Source organism: Mangifera indica, chromosome 1, assembly GCF_011075055.1.
Source record: "Mangifera indica cultivar Alphonso chromosome 1, CATAS_Mindica_2.1, whole genome shotgun sequence".
In the NCBI taxonomy this organism is placed as follows: domain Eukaryota; kingdom Viridiplantae; phylum Streptophyta; class Magnoliopsida; order Sapindales; family Anacardiaceae; genus Mangifera; species Mangifera indica.
In genome coordinates, this window is record NC_058137.1 from 26,791,652 (window position 1) to 26,815,169 (window position 23,518).

Below are 23,518 nucleotides of genomic sequence, written 5' to 3' on the forward strand. Positions count from 1 at the left end.
TTTAAAATAAATCAATTAATTTATTAAATAAGTGAATAAAATAAAAAATAATAAAATATTACCACTTGTAACAGTAACAAATCTATCAACGTGCTGAGAATAAAATCTTAGATGATATGACTAGAGAGAGAGAGAGAGGGTTTCTAAGACGTTTCAAATTTTGAAAAAATAAAATCTTTTTACTTTTGGGCTATATTGGTTTGAGTTGGGAATAATTATTGAGATAGAAAGTAGGATATATTGGTTTGGGTGGGAATAATGATTAAGATGGAAAGTGGTTTTTTTGTTTAAAAAAAATCTTTTTATTTTTGTGCTATATTGGTTTGGGTTGGGAATAATTATTGAGATGACAAGTGGGCTTGAATGGTTTGGGTTGGGGATAATTATTGAGATGTCAACTGGGCTATATTGGTTTGGGTTGAGAACAATTATGTTTTGAGCCTCCTCCTACTTCTTTGATACTTTCTATTTGAGGGGAGGTAAAAGCTTACCTGACAAAGGTCCAGATCCGTTAAAGGACCCCCTTAATGTACTGGAACAAGTGGTGAAATGCTCAGGATAGGACGAATGTATTCATTGCTTCAATTATTTGGTTGTCTTCGTATAACCTTTAGAATATCAACTAATTTCGTATATGCCTTAAATATGGTTGTTTTAATTAATTTTCCTTAAATTTTAAGGTTAATGACACATTTCGCAATATGACTTTTCTTTAAAAAAAATTTGGTAATATACAATTTTTCAATACATATTATAACATAAGTTTCTAGTGAAAAAAATGTACCTCCCATATCATTCAATTCATAATATTGAGAGTTAATGGCTTAAGTTGATGCTTTCATTTAACAATGAATATTGAATACCCTAATTCCTTGTCTATAGAACGTGGATATTGCTTAAATGGATGAAAATTTTGAGGCTGTCTGCAATAAGACCGTTAAGAAAATTCCAAGAGAAGAAGCCGTAGGCCTACGATCAAATTTGGATACATGCTATGGCCCTTTAAATTATAATTAGTTCAATTTAAACAACAAAACTCAGGTAAGTTATTCTATAATATATGATTTATATATTATACAATACAATGTAATATAAATAAAAAATTATATATATTATGATCAAAATTAATATAATATAATAAATATATTATACAATATGATATATATTATTAATATAAGTTAAGATATTTTAAAAAGCAAAAGATATAATAAAATGTATATTAAAAATCTTAAAATTTTAAAAATATTTATAATATTTTTATAAAAAATAATAAAATATTAATTACATTTATTATTATTATTTTTTAAAAATTATATAATTTAATATAATATTTAATATATAATATAAAAAAATTAAATTTTTAAAATACAATAAAATACACTATCGATTAGTATTGATTGAAATCAGAGCTTATATATAATAATAAGCTCCTGCCTGCTGCCATTGACTGTCTCCACTCTGTAAGATCGCAGCTTCCGATCACCACCAAACGACTACACTGATGATTTAAATGGAATCCGAAGCTATGTTATTTTCATTAGATAAATGGCAAAGAAGATGAGTTTTAGGCTTCCATTTGATACATCAGGTTTCTTCCCTCATTCTCTCTTCGATAGGATTTCTCGATTTCGTTTTTATTCTCCGCCTGATCTCGCTAGATCTAGACTCTTTATTCTATAAGCTCTTGTTTTATCTAACTTTTGTTTGTTTTGGCTACAACTGAATGTGTTAGCCCATGTAACTTGTAGATGTGATATAAAAATTCCTTAGCAACTTAACTGGCAGTAAAGGGCTGCACAGTGGCAACAAAATGAGTATATTTGGTAGGTCTGCTTACCGCCACAAAAATAGCTGACTTCCCTTGTGATGGGGGTAGACCAATGATAAAGTCCGTAGATATTCCAGTCCAAGCTTCTCCTGGAATTGGTAAAGGTTGAATGAGGAGTGGACTTACTCAGGCTTGAAATGTTGGCTAACTCAGGCTTGAGATGCATCTATATACAGGTTCCATTCCTTAGTTCGATCGACCTATATGTAAGGCTGCAGAGCTCCACCAGAAGTCAGCTCCATTCTCGTCACAACTGAGCTGTTAACCAGTTCATACTTGTAGTGTATTTCCCTGTCGTTGAAAACAAAGTCGAAATGTGTAAATTGGGTTTGGTTTTAAATTTGGCATACCACTAAACCTGAGACCATTCCATGGACCAGACCTAAACGTCAAAACTATCCCATATTAAGATGGGATTTGTATCCCTTATCGGAAATGAAATCAAATTGCCCTATTTTTAAATGGGTTGATTGATGTAAGCCTCTTCGTTGTAGTTACCTTTTAAATTTTGAAATATTTAATAACCCGTCTTTTTTATACAACCACAGGATGAGTAATTTTTCATATAAAAACTAAATTGCAAGTAATCTGCAAAATATCAGAAAATAAAATTATATATACATAATTTTAATTATACTATTAGGTATACTAATAATATATCATTACGTGATATATTTATTTTAAAATAAAGATAAAATAATATTTAATCACATAATATAATATTTAAATGAGTATATCCATAGCATTGCTCAAAATAAAAATGTAATATTTAATTTTTTTAGGGTAAAAATAACATTATTTTCAATTAATATAATAAATAATATAAAAAAATATTTTAAAATAATTATATTTAAAGATATTTAAGTAAAATAATATATTAGTATTCTTTTATTATTTTTAACCAAACACAATAATTATTATATTTATCTATTTTTATCAAATCTTATCAAATATAATAATAATTTATAATTAATAATTTTTAAAATAATTTATTTTTAAAATAATCTTTTAATTTTAGTAATAAAACATCTCTATAACTAAATGTTTCCTTTGGGAGATTTGATTCTGCCCCTGACCACCCAAGGCTTAGCCTGCTAGGCCCACTAAGGTGTAAGCACAATACGTTGGGCCACTCCAGATTCAATCTATCCTATTTTACGGTCAACATTATACTGAAAATATTTTCGGTAAAAGGTTGACTTCATGACATTTTAAACATAAGAAGAAAATAAATCCGGAGTGGACATATATATATATATATGTAGAGAGGGAGGGGGAGAAAGCAAGCAAATCAGTTTTGCTTTGATTTCAAAAACAAGGAGAACAAATCAAAACAGAAAAATAAACAAATCCCCTTTAAATAAATAAGCAAATAAAATTCATTTTTTTGAATAATTCAGTTTTATATGCATTTCTTAAACAATTTTATTTTAATATTTTTCGATTAGTTATATAGATAAAATCATTATTTTATTATTAATTTAAAATAAATAAAATTATATTTCATTTTACTCTTTTTATTTACAAAAATTAATAATTTTTTGTAATGATCGTCTTTCCAAAGATCTTCTTTTGGGAACACGATTGTCTTCTTAAAAGAAAATGATATCTTCGTCTTTGCCTAGAAAAATGAAGAACTTCCTCTTCTTCAACGAAGTTCTAAGTTCTTCATCTTCGACCACTTCCTCGACGTCCAAATAAGAGAAAAGAGACCGCCGTAGGGAAAGGCCGTTAGCAATGGAGCCGAAGATGACATCGGAGATTTCAAAACGAAATCTTAGGGTGAAACTGTCATTTTTTAAAACTGAGGCTAGAGAAAACTTTTAGTTTTTAAAGTTTAAGAGGGTAAAAAGAGATAAAATTTCAAGGGGTTAGAATTTCAATAAATTTGACTGCTCATGGGTGGATATTTGGTATTATCAAAGTTAAAGGAGGGAAACTTGAGAATGCAGCATACCTTGAGTGGGAAATAGTCCTTTGGCCTAAGATAAAAATGTCTAAATGTGAGTATTATCAGCTATATATACAAATGTACAAATGTATATGCGCTTGTGTGTCTATATATACACATGTTAACATTTTTTCCACAGAAGATTTGAAAAATAATATTTTTGTATAACATAAAAATTCTTAAATGTGAGTATTATCATATAAACAAGCATTTGCCTAAAATAAACAAATCATTTAACAAATATTTTTCCAGGGTACATTAGCTGATGGACAAGAAATTGCAGTGAAGAGGCTATCAAACATTTCACAGCAGGGATTAAATGAGTTAAAAAACGAAGTTATACTGGTTGCCAAGCTACAGCACCGAAATCTTGTAAAGCTTCTTGGTGGTTGCATTCAAGAAGATGAGAAATTGCTGGTTCATGAATTTATGCCCAACAAGAGTCTAGACTACTTCATTTTTGGTTTGCATTCCCAACTAATGAATTCACTTGGCGTAGTTCTCTATTTAAATATAGGCCATTTCTTTAATCCTTGAGAAATTAAACTAACTTGAATATTAAACTTTCCAGATGAAACAAATCGCAAGCTGTTGGACTGGTCAAATCGCTTTCACATTATTTATGGGATCGCTAAAGGTCTTTTCTATCTTCATCAAGATTTTAGAGTAAAGGTTATACACAGAGATATAAAAGCAAGTAATGTTTTACTTTATCAGGAGATGAAACCAAAAATTTCAGATTGGCTTGGCAAGAAGCTTTGGTGGAGATGGGATTAACGGAAGAACGGAGAAAGTGGTTGGAACCTTGTAAGTCTTGGTCATGTTTTTCTTCTTTATAATTTAATTACCTTAATAAAATTTCTGTTTTAACAACTTCCTACAGTGGATACGTGGCGCCAGAGTACATGATTGATGGTCAATTCTCAACAAAATCTTATGTATATAGCTTCGGGGTTCTACTGCTGGAGATTGTCAGTGGAAAGAAATGCAGAAGTTTTTATCACACAGACCAAAGTCTTACTCTTGTGGGACAAGTAAGAAGCATTAATTTACATTTCAATGTAATTTTTAATATATATGTCTATATAAATAAATTCTAACATTATTTAAATTGATAATATATGTTTTATGCATGGAATATGTGCTTGGTTGATGTATTGTCTTTGGGGTAGTGCTAATAATTCATTTGCTTGGTTGTTTTCAAACTGTTTTTCAGGGCTGAGTGAGGGGAAGAAGAAAATATCAGGTAAAGTTGAGACTTGTCTCCATCTAATTTTCAATTAGGCTTCCTCATAAAAAATACCTTGTAAATTCAATCACATAGTGAAACGTTTGTGATAGGTTAATGAGCATCAGCAAGTTGTAAAACTGATTGCAGAATAAAAGTCTGGGAACTTGAATGTTAATATGCTTTGACATATATGTGCTGATTCCAAATATTTTAATTTTAGTACGTACCGTTAAATTTTTAGTTATAAACTAGAATTTTGATAATGTCTACATATTTGCTACTTTGGTTAAAATAATATTATGTTTCTATTTTTTAATTTTTTTTTTCTTTTGACAATTTTCGGCTCATGCAGGCGGTTTTGGATATCCGTGGAGCTTTAGTTAATTTTCTGGTGCTTTCTGTTTGCCATTTGCTGGAGTGTTTCTGAGACATGATGTTATGCTACTTGGGAGCTAGATTATATGTTTCTTCTATACTTTGTTCTTGGAGTTTATAAAATCAGGGATGATAATTAAAATTGGTAAAAAAAATTTCTCGTAAACTTTTTTAGATAAACGTATAGCATTTTCACTTTTATAGGCAAATTTACTTTTAATTCCAAAAATACCTTCTCTCAGTTTATTACATTACTCCTATCGATTTCCGTCACGCTCTGCCATCTAAAATTTTCTTAACAAATTTTATAATTTTTTACTCAAACTATCACTAATTCACATTCTAAGGATTAAAAATATACTTAAAAATTGATAAATTTTTGTTTAGATTTTAAATACAGATAGTAATAAAAAAATAACATAGATGAGGAGAATGATAAGTGTGAATTGATGTTGTATCACGGTGTGTATAGAGCATAAAGGGTGCGTGCAAGATGCGTGCAGGGTGCGTGCAGAGTGCGTAAAAAATATAAATATAAATATATATATATATATATATATATATATATATATATATTTATATTTATATATAATAATAGAATATAATATTTAAAAAAATATAATAAATATATATAATAATATAATATATATTTAAAAATTATTATTTTTATTTTTATATATAATAAATATATATATTTATATATTTATATTTTTTAAATATTATATATATAAATTTATTTGTTTATTTATACTTATATTTTTTACGCACTCTGCATTCTGCACCCTTTACACACTCTGCACCCTACACGTACCTTACGCACCCTGTACACACCCTGCACGCACCTTGTATGCATCTTTTACGCTTCATACACATTGTGGTACAACATCAGTTCGCACTTATCATTCTTTTCATTTATGTTATTTTTTAGTTACTAGTTGTATTTGAAACCTGAACAAAAATTAATCAATTTTTAAGTATGTTTTTAATCCTTAGAATATGAATTAGTAATAGTTCGAATAAAAAATTATCAAATCTATTAAAAAAATTTTAGGCGGCCGAACGTGACGTAAATCGCTACGAGTGATGTAATAAACTAAGAGAAAGTATTTTTGAAATTAAAAATAAATTTGTCTATAAAAGTGAAACTGTTATAAGTTTGCTTAAAAATATTTAAGCAGAAAAGTTTTTATCGATTTTAATTAATATCCCATAAAATCATGTTTTTCAATACTGTGGCATTTGTCTATCTTTGAAGCAAATATAAGTTTCTCGTTTACAAACTATAACACAAAATTTAAAAACATTTCACCGAAGAATTTATAAAAGAATGTAAACACTAACCATTTAATATAATAGTTACACTCAAATAACTTTCAAATTAAAAATTTATAATTCATCCTATAAATTCTTGCAATATCAATCAAATATTGATTTTTAAGGGAAAAAAATCCACGTATCAATAATATCATTTATTTTTAAAAATCCAAAATAAATCAATTAATTTATTAAATAAGTGAAAAAATAAAAAATAATAAAATATTACAACTTGTAACAGTAACAAATCTATCAATGAGCTAAGATTAAAATCTTAGATGATATGACTAGAGAGAAAGGGTTTCTAAGACGTTTCAAATTTTGAAAAAATAAAATATTTTTACTTTTGGGCTATATTGGTTTGAGTTGGGAATAATTATTTGGATTCGAGCCGAATCAACTCAAGCTCAAAATAGAGCTCGGCTTGAATGAGCCCGAAACAAGCCAAGTACTAACGAGCCTGAACCCGAGCTCGAGCTTCAAGTTTCGGAAGAACCAAGCTCGAGTCTGAATACGAGCTGGAAAGCGAGCCGCTCGCTATGGCTCGCGAGCCAGTGACTCGTTATGGATCGCGAGCCAATGGCTAGTTATGGCTCGCGAGTCGAGCAGCTCGACTCGGCTCACGAGCCGATAGTTCATCCCCTTTAACCTTGTTTATTTTTCCTGTCGCGTAAAAACTCTCCTCCTCCAAACTCTAAGCTCCAGTTCCAGTTCTAAACCAGAGTACAACCCTCCGCCATCTGAAGTTTCGACCTACAGCTGCTCTCCAATTCCGTCGACGGGGGTTTCTCAAGCGTTTCTGTTCAAGTCTTCTGACATGCCAATAGAAGATTCCAATGATCGAGAGTTCTACGGAGAGAAGTTTGACGACGGCGGCGACGTGGATGACACAAATATATTTCAGGTTTGTGTTTTTCCATTTTTTCACTTTCAATTTTTTAATTTTGCTTTAAATTGATTGAACCCTAACTTTGGAATTAGGGTTTCTGAATTGGGGGTTTTTAATTTTTTAATTTTTAATATAAAATTTTATTGTTGAAACTACGCTGTTGGGGTTGGATTATGAACATCAAATGTTTCAACATACATGTTTTAATATAAAATTTTAATTAGGGTTACTGCTTGCGTTCAATTTGATGTTCATGTATAATTTGATTCCTGAAGTAGATCCAATTTATTATAATCTGCTACTGAAAGGTCTTATGATATCATTGCAATCTTGTTTGCTACATGTTCAAATTTGTTGTGATTGCTATGCTGTGTCATGCATCATTAAAGATCCATTGTAAGTTAGTGTACTTTGTTTAAATCTATATTCTAAAGTCTTTGTGTTTGAAGAGAAATCTATTCATTTCACTGTCTGTGGAGGTTAAATGCAGGCTGTAATTTTTTTTGAAGTTGTATAACTTTTGTTTGTTTTCTTTTATGCGTGTTAAATCGATTGTGTTTGCTTCCAGTTTTTTTCGTTGTTTGATTACTCATTGTTGGATACCAAATTTGACTAATTTGATGAACTATGATTCTGGATACTGCTTCAAAAAAAAAAAAAAAGGCTACTTGCATGCTCTATCTCTCTTAATTTAGTTAACCTCCTATCTCAATACTGTGTAGTGATATGATCCGTGAAACTATAGGATTGATCAATTTAATTTGTGAGACCTGTTTTAATACTGAACTGTTCTAATCTTTTGTCTCATTTAAACTAGTAATATATCTTTCTTACCCAGACATTGGACAAGCTGCTTTTGGAAAACCTGGTCGCCTAGTGATAGCCGTAAGTTCATTTAAGAAATCAGTTCTCCTTTATTAACAAGCATGTGTCTATACATGTATATACTTTTGTTTGCATTAGAAGTAACACTGAGAGCTGATTTTTGCGAAATGCAGATTATCTTGTACATGAAATTATATGTAAGTCCTTCGAATTTTTCCTGTGTGCCTCTAACAAGTCCATTTAACTTGGTCCCCTGTTCTTATCTTGTGCTAAAAGGTGAAGAGTACTATGTTCTGTAGGCTGCTTGTGTGGAGTTTTTGATTATGATGGGCGACAACTTGTCGTCATTGTTTCCAAACACCAACATGTATATTGCGGGAATTCAACTTAATTCTAATCAAATCTTTGCCATAACAAGAGATAGAAATGTGATGCTTCAATGATGTTTCAATGTCCTTAATATAATTCACTATAATTCGTATTATGGAAGCTAGATTAGCAACGTGATATGTTGGGCAAGCATAAAGACATGCTGTTTTAACCCCTGAACTTTTGTGTAGATTCCGTAATGAGCTTCCTGACCCAAGTGCACAGCCAAAGCTTATGGCTTTGAAGAAGGACAAAGATCGTTATGCAACATTTCTTAATTATCTTGACATGTTGATCCTGTTCATGCGTGTGTATGAGAGTGTAATTATAACTTTTGGGCGATTTCTACTTAAGTTACAGCAGTTACATTATTTTGTGCTCTGATTGACAAAGTGTATATCTGACTGGAACATGTTTGGTGTTGAGGAATTTAATTGGACAATTAAAACTACTTTCAATATTTTTATGCTAACAGATCAATTTTCCAAGGGGTATTTGAATGATAGCATGCATCAAATGGACTATGTTAACGGAACATTTGAAACAGCCTTTGTCCTCTTTAAGTTGCAAAGATTGAGGGAAAAAGTTTAGCTGTCTGCATGCATCCAGAATTCATGTTCTGATTATATTGTGTAATAATGCCATGTTAATCTTCTTATTCCACGTTGCAGATTTACGAGATACACAATTACATCTCTGGAGAAAAATTACAAGCCCTAGCTGTATGTTGAGCCGGATCTTGGGATACCTCTTGACCTGCTTGACCTTAATGTTTACAAGTATTATTTCTTACCAGTTTAAACTTGTTTAAGAATTTCATAATTTTTTTAATCAAGGCCAACAGTCCTGATTGTTGTATTTTCTGCATGTTTAATTAGTCTTCCCAAGGGTGTCAGAATACCTCTTGCTCCAGAAGATGAAGAGTTGTTGCATGATGATGATGTGGAAGAAAGATGGTATAAGGAAAAAAGAACGGCCGACTGATAAAGGTGTTTCTTGGCTGGTTAAGACTCAGTATATTTCTCCTCTTAGCATGGAATCAACAAGACAGGTACTTGATAAGAGAACTATTTATTTCATATTTTTTTGAAAAATACTTGTGAAAGCTTTGCTGTAACAAATACATTGATTTTTGCAGTCTTTGACTGAAAAACAAGCAAAAGAACTGAAAGAGAAGAAGGGAGGCCGTAACATTTTAGAAAACCTTAATGATAGGTTTGTTCTATCCAAACTTGTCTATTTGAACAAGTATAAGAGCTTAAAAACATTATGAGGGAACTTTCCTTTTTTTAACTGAGAATGTTGAATATATTTGCAGGGACAGACAGATTAAGGACATTGAAGCATCATTTGAGGCATCAAGAGATATTAAGTTGAATATATTTGCAGGACATTGAATAAAAAAATATTATTTATTTAATCAAGAGATAGAAATGTGATTCACTCTACAAATGTCAACAATTTATTAACTATGACTTGTGAATAGTGATAACTAGGCTTCATTGGCCAAGTCACAAGGATGTTCTTCCACAATTCAAGTAATAAAGAGTCAAATGGTCTCTGAAATGGTAAATATACAGAGTACGGTACTGTATTCACCATGCCTATCTGAGCCCATGCAGCCAAATGTTCCCAAATGTTCTTGCAACGATGGTCACAATGAGTGATTCTTCATCTTCTTAAAAATTGGAAAGCTCAAAATCAAATACCTATGCCTCCAAATTGCTATCAAGCAAATTGTTGCTTGACTTTATGTCACTGTATGATCCCAGGAGAACAGTCAAGATGCAAGTAATAATATTACATTCCCTACGAAAACAAGGAAGAAGAATAATTACTAACATGGAAATTTTTGTTTGATTCGATTGAAACATAATAGTACAAAACTTTGTTCATATATAGGTAATCTGTCTGAAGTATAAGAAAAAAATAGAAATTAAGAATAACTGATAGATATAGAAGCTCCGCATCATCGGAGGGCAAATTCAAGTTTAACATTTCGGAAGATCAGACGGCGGATGTGGCAGTTTTTGCTTTGGCTCCTTTCCATCCATCACAATCCACGCCATCTTCAACCCCCAACTGGTGTGTACTTCCAAATGGCAATGCATAAACCAGACACCTGTTCATTATTCATCAGTAGTTATTGTAGATTTACGCCGACAAGTTATTAATTAGAGTAATTTTGTCGTTATCTTGACTATAAACCAATTTACACTGTAATTAGCTTTAAAACCTACCTTGGTTGGGTTGTCCGCAAGAAAACGAATGGCGACCCACCCATCAGAGGGTACGCCCACAGTGTTCCTCTGAGCAGGGCTAACCAGGTTGAAGTTTTTAGGGTCTTTGTTGAGATTGAAGTTTCCAATGCCTTGACCAACCACAAGGCAGCACCACAATCTTTGTGCAGCTGTTTACCAGAAGGTTTTTCGACGGTGTGCCGGAATAGTTGAATTTGAATGGCGGATTGGTGGGGAAATCAGTTGTGTACACGCCTTTCGTTAAAAGGTTTGAAAGCTCGGCTCGAATTTTAGCTTGTTAAAAGGCTCGCGAATTTCAGCTCGTTAAGCATTACGAGCCAGGCTCATTAAAGGCTCATGAACAGTTCGCGAGCCAGCGAGCTCGAATACGAGCTGTATTTTCGTTAAGCTCGGCGAGCTTGAGCCACGGCTCGGCTCGAGTAAACAGTAATCAAGCTGAAAACGAGTTTGCCTGTGTTCGAGCTTGATTCGACTCGAATTCACCCCTGATTGAGATAGAAAGTAGGATATACTGGTTTGGGTTAGGAATAATGATTGAGATGGAAAGTAGTTTTTTTTAAAAAAAAATCTTTGTTATAAAAATAATAAAGTAATTGACTTGCCAAATAAAATTATTAAGCCAAAGCACGACAGAAAGAATAAAGAAACAAGAAGAAGCAGAAAGAAAGAAAGAATTGTGTATAAAATAATAGAGAAAGAGAGGGGGGGGGGGGGGGGGGGGTTATATAGTAGTTTGTCGTCTCCCCTTTTACCTAATACATTGACTAAAACCCATTTTATTTGCTTCTCCTGCGTCACCTTGCCATTTTCTTCTTGCTCTAATAAATGAATTCCCACTGCCTTTTTTGACTTGCTTTGGTGGAAAGCCACCTGGCTTTATAACACTCCCCTTTGGATTTTCACCACTTACAAATAATTATATTAACCTTGCTAAGGAAAAACTCAGTGGGATAAAAACCAAAGCAAAGGAATATAATTATTAAATATCCTGTAAGTTGGCGTTGGACGTGCTTAAACTGCCTCATTAAAAACCTTACTAGGAAAACCCAGTGGGACAAAACCTAGTGAAGAGAAAAAGAGTACAGTGTACCTTTTGTCTAATATTTGATAAACTTCAAAATTTTGCTTGATGAATGCTCCCCCTGATGAACGCTCCCCCTCTTTGTAGTAGGATTAACTTGGTTGCTTGTTGAGCCGCCACATACCGATGTTATACACTAACTTCTCAAATGTTGATGTCGGTAGTGTTTTAGTGAACAAATCTGCAAGATTCTCACTGGATCTGATTTGCTTGACATCAATCTTTTTACTCTGCTGGAGCTTATGAGTGTAAAAGAACTTCGGTGAGATATGTTTGGTTTTGTCTCCTTTGATGTACCCACCTCTAATTTGGGCTATACATGCTGCATTGTCTTCATATAATATGGAAGGAGTGTTTGTTATAGAAGGAAGACTACATGCATTCTGAATATGATGGATGACAGACCATAACCATATACATTCACAGCTGGCTTCATGGAGAGCTAAAATTTCTGAATGATTTGAAGAAGTTGTAACCAAGGTCTGCTTGGTGGAGCGTCATGATATAGCTGTATCATTATAAGTGAAAACATATCCCGTTTGTGAACGGGCCTTATGGGGGTCAGAAAGATAACCAACATCTGCATATCCAACCAAACTAAGATTTTTAGGGGATTTAACAGAATATAATAATCTCAAATCTTTAGTTCCATAAAGGTAACAGAGTATATGTTTGATTCCGTTCCAATTGCGACAGGTTGGTGCAGAGCTAAATCAGGCCAATAAATTAACTGCGAAGGATATATCCGGTCTCGTGCATTGGGTCAAATATAATAAGGCTCCAATGACATTAAGATATGGTACTTCAGGACCAAGTATCTTTTCATCTTCATCTTTAAGACGAAATGGGTCCTTTTTTGGATCAAGAGACCGAACAACCATTGGGGTGCTCAAAGGATAAGTCTTATCCATATTAAAACGTTTTAATAATTTTTCAATATACGCTGATTGATGGATAAGTATTCCATTTGAATTGTGCTCGATCTGCAAGCCAATACAATATTTTGTTTTCCCCAAGTCCTTCATTTCAAATTCTTTTTTCAGATATTCAGCAGTTTTTGAGAGCTCTTCAGGAGTTCCAATTAAATTCATGTCATCAACATAAACTGCTATAATAGCAAATCCCGATTCTGACCTTTTAATAAAGATACATGGGTATATAGGGTCATTCACATATCCCTCTTTTTTCAAATATTCACTGAGACAATTGTACCACATACGTCTGAATTGTTTTAATCTGTATAATGATCGTTGTAATTTAATTGAGTACAAGCCTCTTGAATTGACCCTTTTTGCTTCAGGCAATTTGTATCCTTCAGGGAGTTTCATATAAATTTTAGTGTCTAAATTTCCATACAAATAAGCAGTAGCTACGTCCATTAGACGCATATCCAGTCCTTTAGAGACTGTTAAACTTATTAAATATCTGAATATGATTATATCCATTACAGGTGCATATGTTTCATCAAAGTCTATACCGAGCCTTTGGACAAAGCCTTGGACTACAAGCCTGGTTTTATATCTAGCAATTTCATTTTTCTCATTTCTTTTTCTCACAAATACCCATTTATATCCAACGGGTTGTACGTCTTGAGGTGTTGGAACTACAGGTCAAAACACTTGACGTTTTGTTAGAGAAGCTAATTCTGTTTGAATTACTTCTTCGTATTTAGGCCAATCATGTCTTTGTTTGCATTCAGCCACAGTACGTGGTTCAAAATCATCATCATTCAGAATTTCAGTAGCTACTGCAAATGAAAATATATCATCAACTATAATTGTTTCACGATTCCACATTTCTTGTGTATGAACATAATTTAAAGATATTTCAATATTCTCATTTTCTTGTTCTTCAAGATTTTGTACCACTTCAGGGGTTGTACCACTTTAGGGACTATACCCTATTCTGGAGGAATATTTGTTTGATTATTTGTCTTTCTTTTTCGAGGGACAATGTCCTTCGATCCAATAGGTCTACCACGCTTCTGGTGTGAGGTAGATAGATCAGTCATGGCTCGAATGGACTATTCAACAGTCACATTGATTCTTGCTGGTGCATTAGCAGCTGAAACATGTGATCTTGTCACTTTTGCCGTATCCACAAATGCATCGGGCATTTGGTTGGCAATAATTTGTAATCGCATTATCCTTTGTACTTCAGTTTCACTTTGGGATGTGCGAGGATCTAAATGAGACATGGTAGGTACATATCAAGTAAGTTCATGCCTAACTTCAGGAGGCATTTTCTTTTCCTCTAAAGATAGGAAAGTTGTCTTATCAAAGTGATAATCTGCAAATCGTGTAGCAAAAAGATCACCTGTTAATAGTTCTAGGTATCTGATAATGGATAGTGAATTATATCCAACATATATTCTCAAACGACATTAGGCTCCCATTTTTGTGCGTTGAAAGGACGCAATAGGGACATATACAGCACAACCAAAAATTCTCAAATGAGATACATCAGGTTGGTGACCAAGAACCAATTGTAGGGGAGAATATTGATGATAAGAAGAAGGTCGCAAGCAAATTAACGCTGCAGCATGTAATATAGCATGTTCCCACATAGAAGTAAGTAATTGACTTTTTAATAATAAAGTACGTGCAATTACCTGGAGTCGTTTGATAAGAGACTCAACTAATCCATTCTGTGTATGGACATGCGGGATTGGATGTTCAATCTCAATCCCCATAGACATGTAATAATCATCAAATGTTTTGGATGTAAATTCACCAGCATTATCTAGACGTATTGACTTGATCGAATGATCTGCAAAATGTGCTTTTAATTTGATAATTTGTGCTAACAGTTTAGCAAATGCAACATTTCGAGTAGGCAATAAAAAACATGAGACCATCGTGTAGATGCATCAATTAAGAGCATAAAATAACGAAATGGCCCACTTGGTGGATGAATGGGTCCACATATATCCCTTGAATCCTTTACAGGAATGATGGAGATTCACCTCCAATTTTAAAGGGAGATGGTCTTATTACTAATTTACCTTGAGTACAGGCGATGCAGAATTGTTCACTAGATAATAAAATTTTATGATTTTGTAATGTATATCCATGTGAATTTTCAACAATCCTACGCATCATTGTAGATCCTGGGTGGCCTAAACGATCATGCCAAAGCATAAATATTTTTGGATCAACGAACTTCTGGTTCGATACTGCGTAGGTCTCAATTGCCTTTATGATTGTATAATACAATCCAGATGATAAAGCAGACAATTTTTCTAGTATAAGCTTTCTTCTGGAGGCATTACTAGTTATACAGATGAATTCTGCACCATTTTCACTCATGGTTTCAAGATGATAACCATTTTTTCTTATATCTTTAAAACTTAGTAGATTTCTTCTGGATTTACTTGAATATAATGCATCATTGATGCTTAATTTGGTCTCATTGTTTAACATAATTGTGGCTCTTCCGGAGCCTTCTATCAGATCAATTGATTCTGATATGGTAGTTACTTTAGCTTCAATTAATGCTAAAGATAAAAAAAATTTCTTTTCCTTAAGAATTGTGTGCGTTGTTACACTATCCACCAAACATATGTCTCCCACATTAGCTTTTGAAGTTAACGCTTTAATTTTGGAGTCCATTTCCTTTCATTTAAAAATTACGTTAGTTATAACGTATACAAAATATTGAAAGGAAGAGAACATGACAATAAAATAATATGCATGACTCCAAAATAAATATATATAATGGATTTAATTATAAAAATTTTGGGCATTTCATACTCATAATAACTATTTCTGGTAGTTGCGTTCACTTCAGGGAACGATATATAACAAAAAAATAGTAATTCAGAATTTCTTTTCCAATATTGCTACTACAGGAGCATAAAATAAAATATGAGAAATATTTTATCTTCCACGTTCAAGAAAAGATTCTGAATATTACAGAGTTATACTAAATATAGAGTCATTGTATTCATATTTTGGCTTGTAATCCTTCAGGGGTATGATGCCAAAAGATAATAGTCTTGTATTTGTCCTTTTGAGATATTTTATTTAGTTAGTTTTTTAAGGCTCACAAATTCTAGGTGGAGACTTATGTAAAAAAAGCCCATTTAATATTATCCATATAATTTTAGGAACTTCAAGTTCAATTATTGTCATATTTACAAAACTTCTGGTTTTATAAACAATATATATGAATTAATCTTTAAAACTTCAGGTTCAAATATTATTTCATATTTACAAAATAGCTGATTTTGTAGGAGAAATATTGAGATTAATTTTGGAAGCTTCAGGTCCATATATTATCCCATATATACAAAACTTCTGGTTTTATAATTAGTTTTCAAAATATTATAATACGTATTCTGAGTATGTTTTGGACTTCAAGTCTATATTTTTCACACTTTATGCAAACTTCAGATTGCAAAGGTGATATCATTATTAAAATAAAGACTTTGATAAACTGGGGACTTCCGACCCATATATATGTATTCTTATGATTTTACAAACTTCAAGTTGTAAATTGTAAAACTCGGGACTTCGGGCCCATATATGATTTTCTCACGATTTTACAAACTTCAGGTTGTAAATCGGATATAAATAAATATTTAAATAAATAAATATGCGAATAAATAAATATTCAAATAAATGGAATATAATAAAAATAAACATTTAAATAATATCAGGACTTCCGGTCTAGATTCTTGGTTTTGTAAGCTTCAGGTTACAAATAATATTTATGACTTCAGGTCACAAATTTATAATTTCGTAAACTTCGAGTTACGAATGATATTCAGGATTTCAAATCCAGATTCATGATATTCAGGTCTGCAGGTCCAGATTTATAATTTTGTAAACTTCAAGTTACAAATAGGATTCAGAACTTCAGGTTCAGATTTAAGATATTCTAGACTTCAGGTCTAGATTCAAATATTGTATAATTATAAAGAAAAATTAAGCAGAAATATAACATAAATTAAAAATCAACTGGGATATCACAACTGGGATATCCGTATTTATAATATTTAAACAGCATAACAGCATAATATAAAGATATAATATACCTGAACTGATTGTGTTAATAACATGTTATAAAAATAATAAAGTAATTGACTTGCTAAATAAAATTATTAAGCCAAAGCACGACAAAAAGAATAAAAAAACAAGAAGAAGCAGAAAGAAAGAAAGAATTGCGTATAAAATATTTGGGGGTGGGGAGGGTGGTGTTAGCAGTTTACCGCCTCCCCTTTTACCTAATATATTGACTAAAACCCATTTTATTTGCTTCTCTTGCGTCACCTTCATTTTCTTCTTGCTCTAATAAATGAATTCCCACTGCCTTTTTTGACTTGCTTCGGTGGAAAGCCACCTGGCTTTATAACAACCCTTTTATTTTTGTGCTATATTGGTTTGGGTTGGGAATAATTATTGAGATGACAAGTGGGCTATATTGGTTTGGGTTGAGAATAATTATGTTTTGAGCCTCCTCCAACTTTTATTTGAGGGAAGGTAAAAGCTTACCTGACAAAGGCCCAGATCCGTTAAAGGATCCCCTTAATGTCCTGCAACAAGTGGTGAAATGTTCAGGATAGGACGAGCGTATTCATTACTTGAGTTATTTGGTTGTCTTCGTATAACCTTTAGAATTTCAACCAATTTCGTAAATGCCTTAAATATGGTTGTTTTAATTAATTTTCCTTAAATTTTAAGGTTAATGACACATTTCGCAATCTGACTTTTCTTTAAAAAAAATTTGGTAATATACAATTTTTCAATACATATTATAACATAAGTTTCTAGTGAAAAAAATTTATAATATTGAGAGTTAATGGCTTAAGTTGATGCATTCATTTAATAATGAATATTGAATACCCTAATTCCTTGTCTATGGAATGTGGAGATTGCTTAAAATGGATGAAAATTTTGAGGCTGTCTGCAATAAGACCTTTAAGAAAATTCCAAGAGAAGAAGCCGTAGGTAGGCCTACTATCAAATTTGGATACATAAGTGAATACTTTCAATAGAATTATGTCAACTTATGATTAATTTTGGATTGGTGAATCATAAATGACAGAAGGGTTTTGATATATTTTAGGCCTGGAAATTGTGGAATGAAGGCAAGCCTTTGGAATTGATAGATTCAGTGTCGGGAGAAATCTTGCAATATTTCAAAAGTCAAAAAATGCATCCACATTAGTCTCTTACGTGTGCATTAGGGATGGCAACGGGGAGGGGCGGGTAGGAGATTTCAATCCCTGTTCCCATCCCCATAGGGGATATCAATCCCCTTCCCCGCTACCGGGATGAAAATGAATCTTCGTCCCCTCCCAGCAAATAAAAATCCCCTCCCCGTACCCGCGGGGAAAAATCTCCTCCTCGTATCCGTAAAAAAAAGTCTATTTTTTATACTTTCTAAATATAATATAAATATATTAAATAACAAAATAACAAAATTAAAATTAACCTACTATTTCAAATATCATAAATATTATATATTAACTACTTTAATATGCACAACAAAAATCTAAATAAATTTAAAAAATATAAATAATTTAAAACTAAAAAAATATATTAATATTTTAAATAAATATATTAATATAAAAGGGCGGGGAGGGGACACATGTATCCCCATCCCCGGCCCGTCCCCAATTACGGAGATTTTTTTAATCCCCGTACCCGTCCCCTTTCCCGTTTCTATCGGAGAATCCCCTCTCCGTTAGGGTCGAAGAGAGTCAGGACCCCTAAAATCAAACACAAATTGTCATCTCTAGTGTGAATCAGTATCTCGTGGACAGGCCATCAGTGTCAAATGTAGTGATGTTTGGCAGGGTCTCCATTGCCTCAGTCAAAGCCACCTGTTTCGTGATGGACACGAAATTTCTCGAGCCAGACCTTTCACCAAGCAATCCTGGATTAATGACAAAGAATAAACTCACTCTTACTTTTGAAGGCTCCATAGTTTTCTAATTATATATTTTCAAATTCATTATTTATACCTTGTTCTTCAATTCCATAATAAGTTAAAACAGCAGGGATGATAATTCTCCTTGGCTCATTATTCAAATTTTCACCAAAGTGGATCAAGTAGAAGCATTCCAAACTTACGCCTCTTAATAATGGATACATTTCAGTAGACCTAACACATCTAAGATTATGATTGCATTAACAGTCTGTTACTCAAGCTAATTTAATATCTAAAGCTCTTATCTCCCTTTTAGCACATAAATTGAATTCAACTGAAACCAAGAAGAAATTAAGTTTACCCTAAAGTTGACATTGTAGATATGTCTCCTTCGTGGATTGCCCTTGATTGATGGTGATGGCCTAACTTTACTCAATGTGAAAAATTACAGAGAGAAATTGTATGTAGAAATCAATTGTAGAAGTCAAGCATGTCATTTTCCAGAGTGAAAATTTTGAGGGTTCGTGTATGTAGAGACAGCCACAAAGCTGACAAACCAATCAAATTCTATTTCATTCTGTAATGTTGCACGAAACTTTTTCTTCATCAACAAAGTTATTAAATTTTCACCTACCATTCTACTATTGAAGTGTCTTTCATTCAGCAACAAATAAAAGCAGTTCTCTTACTCTGATTTAAACTTAAGATTATTAGCTTTTCTAGATGACAGTTATTTATGGTCTTCATCTTTAACTTGTTGCAGAGAGCTTATTGGTGAAGACCCCAATGGATGTTCGTGGTTTATTATTTATCAGTTGTAAGTTTCTGCTCTTTTTCTCTGGATTATGTTATGCAACAATTGACACCATTAGTCCATCCAAGTCCCTCAGTGAGGGCAGGACTTTGGTTTCAAGAGATGGAACATTTGAGCTTGGGTTCTTCAGTCCGGGCAGTTCTAAGAATCGTTACTTGGGAATTTGGTACAAGAAGATCCCAGTTCAAACTGTTGTCTGGGTTGCAAATCGACTCAATCCAATCAATGATTCTTCTGGAATGTTGATGATAAACGGAACAGGCCATCTTGTTCTGATGAGCCAGAACACAAGTGTAGTATGGTCGGCTAACTTGACAAAACAAGTATCAAGTTCAGTGGTAGTTCAGCTCCTGGATACAGGAAATCTTGTTCTAAGAGATGAACAAAATGGTGATTTAGGAGCTTATTTGTGGCAAAGTTTTGACTATCCTTCTGATACATTAATAGCAGAAATGAAGCTTGGATGGGACTTACGAAATGGTTTTGAACGGAGAATATCAGCTTGGAGGAGTCCGGATGACCCATCTCCAGGGGACTTTTCTTGGGGAATTGAAAAACAAGAAAATCCTGAGATAATTATGTGGAAGGGTTCAAAAAAAGTTTATAGGAGCGGTCCATGGAATGGCATTGGATTCAGTGGAGCGCCTGAGTTAAGGCCTAATCCAGTTTTTAGGTACAACTTCGTGTCTAATGAGGAGGAGGTTTACTACATGTTCAATGCGACAAGTAGATCAGCAATCTCGAGAATTGTTATGAATGAAACCAGTAATGTTCGTGAACGATTTGTATGGAATGAAGAAAATCAAAGCTGGAAGCTGTATGCATCCGTGCCAAGAGATCGCTGTGACACTTACGGTCTTTGTGGTTCTTATGGGGTTTGTATTCTTAGTGCATCACCAATTTGCCAATGTTTAGAAGGATTCCAGTCTAGATCAGTAGAAAGCATGGATTGGTCTCAAGGCTGCATTCGCAATAAGCCTGTAAACTACTCTAAAGCAGATGGTTTTATCAAATTTGATGGGTTGAAATTGCCAGATGCTACACATTCTTCAGTGAACAAAAGTATGAATATCAAGGAATGCAGGGAGAAATGCCTAGAGAAGTCGTCTTGTATGGCATACACTGCCTCAGATATTAGAGGAGGAGGCAGTGGCTGCACTATGTGGTTTGGCGATCTGATAGACATGAAACAGTTTTCAGCTGGTGGGCAGGACTTGTATATCCGAATGTCTGCTTCAGAAATAGGTACAGGCTTAATTTTGTCTACTGATATTGGTTCTGCTTCTTTTGACTTATTCTGAGTATAGATTAAGATAATATAGAAGTACTTTATATAACTTGATTATGCTCTCTTTGCTATATCATGATTGTCGTGATCAAGGGGCGAATGATGAGAAGAAGACTACACTGATAATAGTATTTACTACCATTGCTGTGGTTGCTGGAGTGCTTTCACTTATTGTTGGCTATTATATTCACAAAAACAAGGGAAACTTAGTAGGTAATGTTATTCAGTCTGCCATGTCAGGTATATCTTCATTTGTTTGTCAAAACTTTGCGTAGAAGGAATTGAATGCTAGCAGTTGCTTCCCAGTCAGTCTTTTGAAATAGGATAGCTTCTATTTACAAGATGAATGTTGAGTCTTCATTACGTATGAAGAACAATGTTTCATTATTTATGGCTGATATGTTCACTGTTTCAGAGAGAACTGAATGCAACCAGGGCAGCAGTCATAAAAAGGATGATTCAAAAGAAGACTTGGAGCTTCCACTGTTTGAATTAGATACAATTTCTAATGCCACTGATAATTTTTCAAGCAACAAGAAGCTTGGAGAAGGTGGCTTTGGACCTGTATACAAAGTAAGCTCATAACACTATATGAACTGATAACAAGGACATATAACTACTAATTTACTTACAATATATCTTCTCCAGGGTACACTTCTGGATGGGCAAGAGATTGCGGTGAAGAGACTTTCGAAGATTTCTGGCCAAGGATTAAATGAATTCAAGAATGAAGTTATACTGATTGCCAAACTACAACATAGGAATCTTGTAAAGCTTCTTGGGTGCTGCATTGAAGGAGATGAGAAAATGCTAATATATGAATTCATGCCCAATAAAAGCCTAGACGCTTTTATTTTCGGTCTGCTGGCTTAGTTTATTTCTATTACAGACATTTGATTTGTTCTAACAAAACTGAGGCTAATTTTTTAACAGTTCAAGCATAACTACACACTAACCTGAATACTATTTGTGCTAGATCAAACAAGATGCAAGGTATTAGATTGGTCCAAGCGTTTCCAAATCATTTGTGGGATTACCAGAGGTCTTCTGTATCTTCACCAAGATTCAAGATTGCGGATCATACATAGAGATTTGAAAGCAAGTAATGTACTACTTGATCATGAGATGAATCCGAAAATTTCAGATTTTGGCTTGGCACGAACTTTTGGTGGAGAGCAATCGGAAGGAAACACAAAGAGAGTGGTTGGAACTTAGTAAGTATTCTCTTGCTTTGTCATTTTAAAGTTCACTACTTCCCCTCTACACTGAACAAAATCTCCGTTAACATTCTTATACAGTGGTTATATGGCTCCAGAATATGCCACTGATGGACTATTCTCAGTAAAATCTGACGTCTTCAGCTTCGGCATCTTGATGCTAGAGATAATAAGCGGAAAGAAAAATAGAGGGTTTTATCATCCAGATCACAACCTCAACCTTATAGGATATGTAAGTGAAATCTCAATAATGTTTTAGGAATTATGTTATTTCTGGCATAATGACGGAAGGGTTTTGATATATTTTAGGCATGGAAACTATGGAAAGAAGGCAAGCCATTGGAGCTGATTGATTCAGCATTGGGAGATCAATCATGCAATCTGTCAGAAGTGATAAGATGTATCCACATTAGTCTCTTGTGTGTTCAACAGTATCCGGAGGAAAGGCCAAACGTGTCGTCTGTGGTTGTGATGCTTCATAGTGAGAACGTTTTGCCTGAGCCAAAACAACCTGGTTTCTTGATGGATAGGAAATCACAAGGACCAGACCCTTCATCGGGTAAGGCTGAATCTTCTTCAACTAATGAAATCACTATCTCATTGTTGGAGGCTCGATAGTTACATAATTTTTAACTATATCAACTGAATTAATGGATATTAGACATCCATAGACCACAGAAACTTTGATTCATTTATCAAATTTAGCTATGTGAAATAGATTATGTTGTAGTTTAGCTTGTATCAACTAATATATTGAGGATGATCTTGGAGCATTTTAGAGTTTTAACTAATTTGGTATTATTTGTGTTGACGTTGTCTGAATAGAAGGGCGTCAGTCATAGAGAGAGCATTTGACATCTTTCTTATTGAAGATACAAATTATTGTTAATATTACTTCCATCTGTATAGAACAGATCACTTGAAGTAATAAGATATTGTTTGTTTTAAACTTTGTTCATCACTTGAAGTAATATTTTTTGTATAAAACAAACCATTTGAATTGATAAGATATTATCTGTTTTAAACTGAACTAATGGATATTAGACATCCGTGAACCATAGAAAATTTGATTCATTTACAAAATTTAGCTATGTGAAATAGATTATGTTGTAGTTTAGCTTATATCAATTGATATATTAAGGATGATCCTAGAGCATCTTAGGATTTTAACTAATTTGGTATTATTTGTGTTGATGTTA

The 23,518-nt window shown here is 33.1% G+C and overlaps 1 protein-coding gene, 1 long non-coding RNA gene and 1 pseudogene across 2 annotated transcripts; all 3 read left to right on the forward strand.

Moving 5' to 3' along the window:
- Window positions 1–900: 900 nt before the first annotated feature.
- Window positions 901–18,314, forward strand: LOC123192133 (annotated as a pseudogene).
- Window positions 9,734–10,145, forward strand: LOC123223514. The gene is made up of 3 exons (XR_006503798.1): window positions 9,734–9,833; window positions 9,921–9,997; window positions 10,101–10,145. It is a non-coding gene; the product is annotated as an uncharacterized LOC123223514 (long non-coding RNA).
- Window positions 18,315–19,636: 1,322 nt separating the features above from the next.
- Window positions 19,637–23,110, forward strand: LOC123223439 (G-type lectin S-receptor-like serine/threonine-protein kinase At4g27290). The gene is made up of 7 exons (XM_044646605.1): window positions 19,637–21,059; window positions 21,196–21,342; window positions 21,518–21,675; window positions 21,751–21,961; window positions 22,079–22,316; window positions 22,401–22,551; window positions 22,629–23,110. Exons 1-7 carry the CDS (start codon window positions 19,787–19,789, stop codon window positions 22,935–22,937), a joined length of 2,487 nt encoding a protein of 828 aa, XP_044502540.1. The 5' UTR covers window positions 19,637–19,786; the 3' UTR covers window positions 22,938–23,110.
- Window positions 23,111–23,518: the final 408 nt, after the last annotated feature.

What these genes read in the sequence shown, in the direction of transcription:
- LOC123223439 (XM_044646605.1), top strand. Translation starts at nt 19,787, where the DNA reads ATGGATGTTCGTGGTTTATTATTTATCAGTTGTAAGTTTCTGCTCTTT. An exon ending in TATTCAGTCTGCCATGTCAG is followed by an intron (nt 21,343 to 21,517) that starts GTATATCTTCAT and finishes TCACTGTTTCAG; the next exon opens with AGAGAACTGAATGCAACCAG. An exon ending in CCTAGACGCTTTTATTTTCG is followed by an intron (nt 21,962 to 22,078) that starts GTCTGCTGGCTT and finishes TATTTGTGCTAG; the next exon opens with ATCAAACAAGATGCAAGGTA.